Below are 12522 nucleotides of genomic sequence, written 5' to 3'. Positions count from 1 at the left end.
AGCCTGTACGTTTTTTGAGATAAAGTATAATGGGATACACAGAGACCTGGTAGAAGGAAAGAAAGAATGTTCAATAAATCATTAATACCAACTAATGTTTGGATTCAAAGAAGAGGTCTTTAAGAAATCTGAATTCTAATGTAATTAAAAAATAATTTCCAATCATTGGATTCTATATAAGTACACAAAAACTAGTTATTACCAGAAGGGTGTATCTAAACACAAACAGACTTTCATTTTTCTCATAATATTAAGCCACTGAGATATAAATTTGATAGAGGGCCTTCAGTGCAATTGAATTCTGTGGATTTTTCTTTTATTTGTGAGAAAAGCATGTTTCCCTTTTAGAAATTTTGGCTTGGATTACAAAATGCTTTATTATGTGCATTGCAAACCTACTTATTTACCACAGCTAGACAGAGACTCCTCCTTACTTTGTCATGCAGCTGCTTGTTTTTAAACAAATTTTGCCAAGAGACATAAACCAGATGGCCTTCTTCAAGGGTATACTGTGAGCCGTGATAGTCAGCTTATGGTAGTTTCAAGCAGCAGACAGCTGGGTATGGAAAGTCATGATGCTATTTGGAAATCCAACTTCCAAGTGTGCCGAAGCACAGGGAGACTCTCAAGTTGGTAAATAAAACTGTGACTCCAAGTTTGTTTCAATATTCTAGTTTTTCAAGGGTCTTTAAATTTCTGTTTCATAATATTACAGGAGGGTTTTATTATTTTTTTTGTAAATAAAAGTTCCCCCAACCTATTGGATTAGAGATAAAGCCTGTCAAAAAAGTGGATTTAAGATACATTTTCAAGTGGAATCAACAAGTTGGATTTTCTCAGAAAGTTACATGCATATCATCAGAAATGCTTAATGGATGCTATAATATTCTACTAGAGTAGTGTATTATTTTAAATTGTTACTCCCAATTATATTCTGTAGTAGTAATATGTATCCTCACTCTTGGAATGGGTTCAGGTGAGCAGTGTTTATTCCTCTACTCCTAGAATTTGGCTTGCCATGTGACTTGCTTTGACCATTGGATGTCAATGGAAGAGATAGTGTCAGTTCTAAGTCAAGGTCTTTAAAGCATCATGTATTTCTGCTTGCCCTTCTGAGAGTTCTGAACTCTGCCATGGATTAATATGCCCCAAGTATCTGCTACCCTTCCAGCCTGGGCCCCAGAACGAAACAAATGGGTGAGATCTATTCATTCAATCTATAGTCCCAAAGGCTGAAGGAGAGTTGACGCAAAGTAGCTCCTGAAATAGAGTTGACTCAAAGTAGCCCTCAACATTAGAATAATGATTTATTGTTAATTCTGGGTGTGTTTGTTAGACACAATTATTGTAGCAGCAACTGACCAATACTGGCAAACTTTGGTAAATGCCCAGTGGACAGCTACCATGGGTCACTCCTACATTACCAGGAGATATGGAAAAAGGGAAAAGACAAATGAGAGAGTTGCATCTATGTCCTAATTGTGGTGCTACCACTTTATGGTAGGTACCCATAAAGATTATATCTCTGATTACCTCAGAATTACTTCAAAACAAAGGCCTGGGATGACAATCCTTAGTTTCTAGGGTTATCTTTGAATATTAAAGAAAGACAAGTGAAAGAAATGAAAAAAAGAAAAAAAGAAATGAAGAAATGCAAGAGAAACTGAATATTCTCTCTCTCTCTCTCTCTCTCTATATATATATATATGTATATATACAGTTTACTCAAATATACAAATTATTCAAATATTAAGAATTTTGAAAATGTCCGTCTGAACTGTTATTTATTTTTCTAAGTATCTAACCATTTTGGGAAACCAAACAGAATTTTAAAATGTTTGTTTCAAGCAGAAATCTCTCAAACACCACATTTTTAGCTTGTAATGGACAGCTTTCCCTTGAGGAAACTGATATTTTCCAGAGGAATTTGAGATTGTCCATGGATAAGCTAAAAACTAATAAGAAAATAATTCTTGTGAAAATCACCTTATAGGCAAGAATTTGCAATTCTCACAGAGTAAACAGATTTTTAAAGTGTCAGAATTTTGTAATGGTAACAAATCCCTCCCCACACACACCCCAGAATAGCAGAAGTTAAAACAAGCAAGTAAGTCAGCAAACAAAAAGTTTGTTGACTACTACTAGGAAGTTATGTTGACTTTAGTGACTAATGGGTATATTTTTCTTTATGAGAGACTGTTTTCTTCTCTCACATACCATAAAGAACATATCAAGATCTGATATTATTCATATATTGCTATATCCACACTTCAAAGTCATAATTCGGTATTATTATGGAGAACTGAAAGTAAGTATGAGTAAATTTATCTTACACAAATATTTGGTTGAATAAACCATAATGGGAATGAAGTTCTTGTTAACCAAAGAAACAAGAACCTTATTCATTCCAAAATATTACAACTTTTGAGTGAGCAGTTTGTCATTTACATGTAAGGTATCCTCAATTAAAAAAATATGTATTGAGGACATATTAATATACGTATTAATTCTACCATAGAATTATACTGTGCTTGGCTTAGGGGAGACAGGAAGTATATGGTACAGTTTCTGCTGCTCTATAGTAACAAACACTCTGTTGGACGGTACAGAGTTGCACAAAATGATGTAAGATATTTAAATTTTGATAAGAACCTATAAGAGAACTATATAAACAGAGAGTTCTAGGAACACAGAGACTGAAATAATTGAGACCAGAAATTCCAAATGGTAATAATTGAGACCAGTATTCCAAATGGTAATAATTGCTCTGGGTCCCGAATGATGAGTAGGACTTTGCCAAAAAACAAGTCAGGGCTCCTCAAGCACTTGAGAAGATCCTTTACCACTTGGCTTTGCCAAGTATCTTATAGAGTCACAATCTATTTCTCTACAGATAATAAATATGAAGATATCACCTTTGAAATATTAAACATCTCTTTAAAGCACCGTGGTTTCACACACAAGAGTTTTAGAAAGTTTTTATACATATTCCTGTTACTGATACTGAAGAATGATCTCTGGAAGAGAGAACATAATCAATGAGCATAAGACATACAAGAAATCCTACGTGAAATGTATAAAAGACAAGGAATGCAGCAGACAAGAGTTCATAACTTGAGTCAAAAAACAGGCTCTGGCATATTCTTCCTATGCATACTTGAGACAATGATTTATTCCCTCTAAATCTCAAGCAACTCATCTGTAAAAGAAGGTTCTCCTGAGGATGCAATCATATATGTAAAACACTGAATGCACGTCTGGCACATAGATGTGGCCAAAAAAAGATCTTGAATCTTACACAAGGCCCATCTCACATGTTCAGAAAAGGTGATGTCCTGAAATTTCAGTTCACTGTCATAATTTCTGCTTTGGTCTTAAATCCTTATTTTTTAGTGGTCATTCTTGGTGTTAGTAATCTAAACTGCTATAATTTATGAATGATGCAACTTAAGTCAAAGTCAGTAGGGAAGATATACTCCAGGAGCACTATGGCAACTAAGTTATCCATCTCTCTCCTCGGCTAAGCAGTGGCTTTGTTGGAAAAAAGGGAAAGAGTCGGACAAAAATTGATTAATGAGAAAATGTTTTGGGAACATGGAGGGATAGAACAAGCAGGTATTGGCAATGATACAAAACTTCTACTTTTATTTTAGCAGAATTCAGGAAGCCAAAGTGAGATATTAGCTGTCTCAGAGTTCATAAAACGATAAAAGAGTAGGGAAAGGAGATAATTCTAGACTTAGCTACCCGTTTAATATATTTCTTAGGGATGCTTAAAAAACAAAACAAAATACACTTCTTCTGCAAAAACACTGAAGACTGTTAGTTCTCTTCAAATACCCATTCTCCTGTTTTTCCATAAGAGTACACTTTTTGACAGAGCACATAGCACTCGGGAATAAATGGAACATTTCCCAGCCTCCCTTGCAGCTTGGGTATGGTCATGTGACTGACTTCTGGCCAACGGGGTATAAGCAAAACATTGCAGCTCCCAGGAAACTTCATTAAAAGACAATTAGTATGCACACTTTGCCACTTCTCCCCCCCTTCTCCCATCTTGCTTCTTAGAATGTAGATGTGGTGGGAGCTCTGCCTTGCAACATGGGAACTGGGGCCCACCATATAAGGATAGCTAGGCAGAAAGCAGAAATGAGCATAGCCACTGTACCTGCCTTGACAGCATATTCCTACATTTTTCTAAGGAGGAAAAAAAATATGCTTCTATCTTAGTGAAGCCAAAACAAACTCTAATTGATAAAGAGACTTTCTGGACAGATTACATTTAGCACAGTTTTGTTTTCTTCCAAAACTCATCTATTCCATTTACACGGGAAAAATGTATATTTAAAGAAGGGAAATTTGTGATATGACAAAGCCAGGAAACATACAACGAGTAAAGTTAAATAGTGGCATTATTTCTAAAATGCGGCTAGTCCTATAGGCATAAAATTAGTTTCTGTATTAGAACCTTTTCCCTTTGACAATAATGAAAATACCAGTTTATTTAGATAACAAACAAGCCAACTATAGCCCCAGTACACTGAAGAAATAGAATCATCTATGGTGAAGAATGGAAATGTGTGTATACAGCTATCCTGGGAAACAAAAATGTTCAATTACTTTGAGAAAAAGATTCAGGATATTGATCTATGGTTAACTCTCAGATTATATGAATTTTATATCCAGTCAATTTCTTATTTGAAGCAAGTTTTAAACTAACCTCTATGTGAACTGTAAAGATTTATAAGAATCTGAAAATTTTGAAGATATAAGGCAAATGATCCTGTATGAAATGGCTATCATAAAAAGCAAATCACTCTGCAACTCTGGAGTGCTTTGAAATAGCAATAGGAACATACAGAAGATAAGCTGATAGGTAGAAACAAACTTATATTTAATACATTTCAAAAAGCCCTTTCCTTAAATAAATACAACAGATCCCCTCCATTCAATTCCTTTGCCAACCGTTGTCAACGACAAAAAATTCAGAAGAAATTATAAGTAGGCAAGGAAATATTACACTGTATGTTAACGAATTTAAAGAAAAGGTTCAAAAAAAGGAAATCTACATCAAGGGCTAGTTTAGGTATCTAATTCAAATGGTACACAGTACTGAATGAGTCATGTTTTAAACAGAGTTTAAAAATAACAATTACGAAATAAGGATATTGTTTGTTGATAATTGGTTTGTTTTAATGAGACTGGTAAGTAGGCAATACATGGACATTAAATACCTCCGAACACCAAATATACGGGATTAATCTTTTGTGGCTTAAAGCTTTGCCTCTGGAGGTAAAACCTCCATGTAATTGGCATCAGCAGTCAAATCATACACTTCATTTCGGGCTGCTGGGTGGAAACAAAACCTCCTCTATCAGGCTTACAATTGCCCTCTCGGTGGTGTGCAAAGTGCAGCAACTGGCCAGTGAAAAATACTCACAATACATAGGGATTAGCTTAGACTCTACAGAGCCTGGGAAGAAATATAAACACTCAAAAAGAGCAGCAAAAAGAAAAGATGATGTGCAGGAGGGGGCAACCCTAAACTGAAATACACAAGAGAGAACAGATAAGGCAGAGGAAACAGTGTAGAGGTGAAGTGTGCCAGATGGTAACTACAGAAAATGACAGGGCAGGAAGAAAGTTGCCTTTCTTAAAGCTCTGATGTTATTTCTGGCATATATGAAATGTCAGTGTTGTCAAATTATAGTTTCATCATCATCATTATCGTCAAAAAGTATTTATTAACCACATGTGCTGTACTGGGCATCGTACAAGCAAGCAAAATTGACATGATTTCTGATATCCAGGACCCAATAAAATAAATCAGAACAATCAATGTAGACAAATGGAGGAGAGCAGATAGCAAACAAGATACTTAACTGGGGAAAGCTTGAAGGTTAACAGTAAACTTAAAAATATTTTGTAAATATTTCTGAAATGCTTAGGTAAACTGGTGAATGTACCTGTATGTCTATGAATAGGACTATTTCCTGATACATCTGGAGAGATAAATAATTCTCTTTACATAGAAAACTAAGTTTTAAAAATGAATTCTATCAAAGCAATGACTTAATAAATAAGGATTTTCTTTAAAAAAGATCTTGATGTGAAGAACCAAAACAGAAGCCTTCCCATACATCATGGTCTCAACAGTGAAAAAAAAGTGGGACACAAACAGAAAATTTCACTTCTTCAATTTAACACATCTTCCTCTATATCAGTCCCATGAATGAATGCATGAGAATCCGTTCCCTGGTCAGTACAACACCGATTCTGGAATGAGATATAAAAAGACTTTCCCATGTTCAGGGCTTTTTTTTTTTAACCTCTCCTTAATTCTCCCAAGTTCAAAAACTAACAGTAGAATCATGTATTGGCACGTATACATATACCTGGAGGGAGGGGGGAATATGAAGATCCAATCTTGCATGAGAATCTTTACATTTAGTAGAGACTAATTCTAAGGCCGCAGCGTTAATCTTTCCTGAGTAGTCAGGACCCTGTGTGTGCTTATCATGTATCTTCCCAACTACATATGGTGCTGTGACAAACAGAGGAGGCTGCTAATGCCGCAATAGCTGAATGTCTCATTTAGGAACAAACAATTCTGGAAAAGCTCCCAGATGATGCATCTGTCCCTCTAGCTTCCACTTTAAAGGATAAAATTGTATGGTGATGACATGAGGATTAGTATATTATTCCTTTCCTCTGTGAGGAGTGTGGGGTTATTTCCCTCACCTTGACATGAGAGAAAAATATTTACTGAATGTCTCAGCAGAAAAATTACAAGTAAGATAGAAAATGCTTTTGAGAAAGTTGCATTAGGAGTGGGCTTGCAGAATTATACTCTCATTCCCTAGAGTCTGAATACAGAGATGATTAAGGCACTTTCTCTTCAAATCAGATTTCTTTGGTTTCTATTCCTGTTTCCCCCCCTTTCATTTCTTTCATTGTCTCGTTTTCCTTCATGCAGTACAAATGGCAGCAAGAGTCTGTGAGTGCTTTAAGACTGTGGGCTTGGCACTAAGGGAATTAAACAAAGGAGAAATCCCTGGGGAAGCATATTCCTGTTGTCTATCCCCCAGGATCCTATCAACATGTGGCCCTGTGGTCCCAGCATGATGGTGGTAACTTTGGAAAAACTTTCTCTAGTACAGTAGTGCCCGCATACTTATCTGAGAGTAGGTACTGGTCAATTATAAAATGTTCAGGGGTCCATGGTGAAATGCCAAAAGTATAACAATGTATTATGCTCTTCTGTAAAATACACCTTTATTATTATTATTTTTTTAATTTTGAGGTTAGGTCCTTTTTATACTTCAAAAAGAATTCATGTATTATTTTAAAATTTTAAGTGTAAAATTCATTCAAGTATAGCATTCACAGAGAAAAGTGTATAAATCACAAGTGCACAGTTTCATAAGCTTTCTTAACAGAAACGTATCAATGCAAACAACATCCAGATCAAGAGACCTGCCCGTGTTAATCACTACTCTTCACAACAGTAACCATATCTGACCTTTAACCTCCCCAATATGCACGTTTTGAGTTTTATATAAATGGACTCATACAATATGTATTTTTTGCATCCGACTTCTTTTCTGTAGCACTATCTTCCTATTTCTTATTTTCTGAAATAAATCATTTTTTTTAAATGTCCTCACCCTGCTTTCCCCATTTTTGACACTTCATTTTGCTCTAAAATTTCAGTATTGTAAGAATCACTACTCTTACTCTCATGTCCTCTTTACATCAGATCTAAAGCTCAGAATCACCTTGAATTTAACTACTTACATGTATGGGTGAGCCATCCCAAAGTATCTGACTAAATGGGATTCCAAAGAGGAATAGTGATTTTTTTTAAAAACAATCACTACTTGATGTCAGATAAGAACTGTGTTGCTACACAATAATGCCATCTTATGGCTGTACAGCAATGTGTAGTCTAGAAACTGCTTTCAGTTTTATTATCTCATTTGAACTGTGCTGTCCTCTTAGGCTTGGGGAATAATTTCCAGAAAATGGGGCAAATTCATTAACCATTTGAGGAATAGTAAAGCTGGTATCAGAAAGAAAGTAAAGACACAGAGAATCTGGCCCTCCTTAAGCGTTTGTTGGAAGAAAGAATGGAGTATGTTCCTCTAATACTAGGTGAACCTTAGGTTAATTATCTCTTTATTTTCACACATTTCCTGTAGGTATCTTTTAGAAGCAGTGAATACCCACCAAGACTTAGATAAAAACAGAATTTAGCAGCAATGTTAATTTCCACAAAACTTAAATATTTATTTTACATATTTGTATATCTATCCATACGCATGGATTGGTACATAGATACACAGGATTCATGAATTAAATGTTCATTGTGTTTACTATTTGTGTGTCCAAAGGAAAAAAAAAAGCTAATTTTAGTATTTTGGAGATTTGCAACTTTACTGAGACACATGTTGATATTCTGTTTGCGGGAAGACAAGGTATGAAAGCAGGTCTCTTAGATAATGAGTGAGCAGTCACAAATCAGTCTGGCTTTTAATTCTCTACTTGCTCTCGCCTAAAAAGTAATGTCTGTTTTACTTTATGACATTTAATAAAGGTGAGTTTTGCCATTACAGCATTCATGAATTTGGTGATAATGATGGTCTCAGAACCTCTGCCTTAGGAATGCCAAGAGTCTAATGCATTTTCTCATATTTGTAACTTATTATGAATATACACTATGCAAACCTATTAGAGCTAAACATTTTGGTGAAATGGAAATATGCAGATGTGCTATTTAATATGTGTTTCGGTAAGTCATTTAACATCTTCGTAATTTAGTCTCCCCTGTAAAATAATGAAGCAGGACAAAATCACTAAGGTCATTTCTAGCTGTAAAAATTTCTTTATTATTAATTATTAACTATCAACAATAGTTTGGATTATCGTTCAACAAATAGTCACCCTTCTTCCCCTTCCGCAGTAGGAAGAGACTACTTTGCTAATCTACTGATGTCAGGCTTGCTCTGGCCAGTGTAATGGGAGTGAACTTAATGTGGGCCCAGGCCATAAGTGGCCCATAACATAAGCAGATCTTAACCTGAGACATATCCCGGAGCCTACCTCAGCTAACCCACAGCTTTAAACAGCTACCTAGCTGAGCCCTGCCTCAGTCAGCCAAACCACAGGCAACTTAAAGACCCATGACCATGAAAATAAATGTATGTTGTTTTAACATACATTTATTTGCTTTACACCACCATATTATGGTAATGGCTGACTAATACACAGTAATACATGAATCATGTATGAAAAAAAATACCAATATAGCCCTTCTTACTGGCTCTAAGGTATTTTGGTAAAATGGAGCTTGGAGAGGTTGTAGGACAGGCAGGGACTGATAAGCCATGAGGCTGAACAAAAGAACAAGGGTCATGTGAAGTCTTTATAAGCCCAATCAAGGAATCTGGACTTAATTCAAGGAGAATGAGGTAATAGGACTGAAGTTCTTACACTTTAGAAAAACAACTCTGGGTGAAAGATAATTGGGAACAAAATGAGGATGATCATTAGAATTAATGGAGATTTCTGCTCTAAGTATCAGTTTAGAAACCTACTGTAGTAAATAAGGAACTAAAATAGAAGTAAGGATATTTAGAAATGGGCAGATAAGAGAGTTAAGAGGGAGGTTCCTTGTAATTCTTAAAAATGATTTTATTTTCTCTGAGAATAATAAAGAAGACTGTCTTGAGACTACAATCTTTAAAACAAATTATTTTAAATCATTAAAACTCCATTACTTTTAACCTAAAATAGGAAAAGAAAACAATATTCTACCTTTTTGTGATGTGAGGCTAAGGATTATATGTGAATTTTTGAAAATGTGGTCACAAGCTAGATATGTTAATTAAGGTAAATCCTGAAAAATTATTTTAAATCAACTTAACAAATTCCTCATAGCAAAAAGAGTAGGGGGACTGCAAAATGTCATGTATCACCTTCAAAATAGAACAGTGTGAAAATCAACTTTTTGCTGATAGCTTATATTTCAAACATATTAATCTAAATATCAATCTGCTATAAATATATAGGACACAGATTTGACCAAAGATATGGATTTTATACTGTACAGTTATTTAAGCCACCTCAATTAAATGACAAAACCTATTTGGCATTATGTGAAATTTTAGAAGGTAATATAGGGTTCCAACGTAATGTTAACCCCATACAGAAAAATTTCTAGAATTCAGTTCATTAGTCTTTGTTCATCATTATTTGTTCTCACTCCACTTACCTTTTTCCAATGATGGTAATACTTCTCCCTTTCTTCTGCCCTACCTTTCCATGGAGAACACTGAAATGAACTCCAGACTTCTCTGAAAACAGGAATACTAATTTAGGAAAATAAAAGTGTTACCTACCCTTGTCGGTCCTTGTACATTTTGTTAACTCTTTCCCATTGGACATCAAGCTGTGAGAGAGCTTCCTGGAGCTTTGCCCTTTCTGCAGGGGTGGCACTGTGCAATGCTGCTGTCTTCTTATTGTGAATGATGTCAATCCGACCTGAGATTTGTTGCAAGCTGTCTTTTATGTTCTGCAATACAGAAAATTTGAAATACATCAGAAATGAATCAGCTGTCTATGGAAAGAGAAAAAAGGAAATTTATAAACCCCAGAAATAACAAACAGTCTTGCAATTCTTTTTTTTTTTTTTTAATATTTTGGGTTTTTATTTAAATTCTAGCTCATTAACATACTATGTAATATCCACTTTAGGAGAATTTAGAGATTTGTCAGTTGTATATAACATTCACTGCTCACCACAGGAAGTGCCTTCCTTAATGCCCATCACCCATTTAGCCCATCCCCCTACCCACCTCCCCTCCAGCAACCCTCACTTTGTTCTCCATAGTTAAAAGTCTCTCTTATGGTTTGTCTCCCTCTCTTTTTTTTTTCTTTCCCCGATGTTCATCTGTTTTGTTTCTTAACTTCCACAGATGAGTAAAATGATATGGTATTTGCCTTTCCCTAACTGACTTATTTCACTTAGCATAATACCCTCTAGCTCCATCCACATTATTGCAAATAGCAAAATTTCATTATTTTTTATGGCTGAGTAGTATTCCATTATATGTATGTGTGATACATATAGAGAGAGATATCACCTCCTCTTTATCCATTCATCAGTTGATGGATGTTCAGGCTGTTTCCATAATTTGGCTCTTGTTGATCATAATTTGGCTATTGTTGAAGCCCAATGATTTCAACATGTTCAGATTCAATGGGTAATTCACAGTCTTCATCTCAATATGGCTGATCACTCCCTCCATCTTAAAACTCTATCTTCATTTGGCTTCTGTAACCTGAACTCTTCTGGTTTTTTTTTTTTTTTCCACCTTCTTGTCCACTGCTTCATCAGTCTTTACTGAATCCTTCTCTGATTGATCTTTTAATACTGGAGTGCTCTAGCTTAGTTTTGACACTTCTTTCCTTCTCTCTCTATATTCCCTATTTGGTCCCATGACTGCAAATACTGACTATATACAGTGATGACTCCCAAACTTATATTTCCAGCCCTAACCTCAACTCAGAAACCAGATTCACAAATTCGACTGCTTTCTTGACATCTGAATGTCCCATGGGCATCTCAAACTTAACATGACCCCAACCAAATTCTGAACTACATCCCCTTATCCCTCTCTTCCAATGGTTTTCCCCATTTCAGTAAATGGCATATCAAATATAGTTATTCAGGCTGACAACCTTAGAGTCACCCTTGATCTTTCTTTTTTAATCTCCAGTATTCGAGTTGTTAGACAATCCTTTTGGCTCTACTTCCAGGACAAGTCCAGAATTTGACCACTTCTCATTATCTCCCTTGCTATAGTTTTGATATAATGTATCATTACATCTCATCTGGATTATTGCAATGGCTACCTAAATGATCCCCCTGCTTCATTCTTACCCATCTTCTAGTCAATTCTCCATACAAGAGCCAAAAAGATTTTTTCAAAACATAATTCAGATCGTATTCCTACTCTGTCAAAATCCTCCAATGGCTCCTCATCAAGCCCATCATATTTACCACAGCCTACAAAGTCCTAAATGACTTGGTTTTATGTTGGTTGTAAGTTGTCTACCATTCTGACCTTATCTTTTCTTAGTCTCCTCTGAGTCCAGAACATTTCAGCCTCTAACCTTTTTGTGTTCCTCAAGTATGCCAAGCATTCTCTTGCTTCCAGGTTTCTTCTGTATTTGCTGTTCTCTCTGCCAAAAAACATTCTTTCACTCTAAGACATTTATATGACTAGTTCCCTCACTTCTTTCTCATCTAAGAAGAGTCTTCTCTACCAATTTTAAATAGCAGCCCTAATCATTCTGTATTCCCTGTAGTCTTCATTTTTCTTCATGACATTTATGACTAACATTAAATTATATATCTACCAGTCTCTCTACACTACTAAACTAGACCCTACAAGTGCAGGAAATGTTATCTGTCTTACTCTCTACTGGGTTATCAGAACTTAAACCTATGCCCAGCAC

General features: G+C 35.5%; 1 protein-coding gene across 1 annotated transcript in view; it reads right to left on the bottom strand.

Annotated features, from left to right (window-relative positions):
• DMD (dystrophin) overlaps positions 1-12522 on the bottom strand; it is a 1667815-nt gene that overhangs the window by 1113089 nt on the left and 542204 nt on the right. Inside the window, exon 41 of the mRNA XM_040633145.1 lies at positions 10401-10573. Within this exon, the coding sequence (XP_040489079.1) occupies positions 10401-10573 (173 nt within the window). The remainder of the gene's footprint in view (positions 1-10400; positions 10574-12522) is intronic.

Source organism: Ursus maritimus (assembly GCF_017311325.1).
Source record: "Ursus maritimus isolate PB19 chromosome X unlocalized genomic scaffold, ASM1731132v1 scaffold_X1, whole genome shotgun sequence".
NCBI classification, from domain to species: Eukaryota; Metazoa; Chordata; class Mammalia; order Carnivora; family Ursidae; genus Ursus; species Ursus maritimus.
The sequence above is the reverse complement of the archived record's forward strand: the minus strand, read 5'-3'. Positions and strand labels throughout refer to the sequence as shown.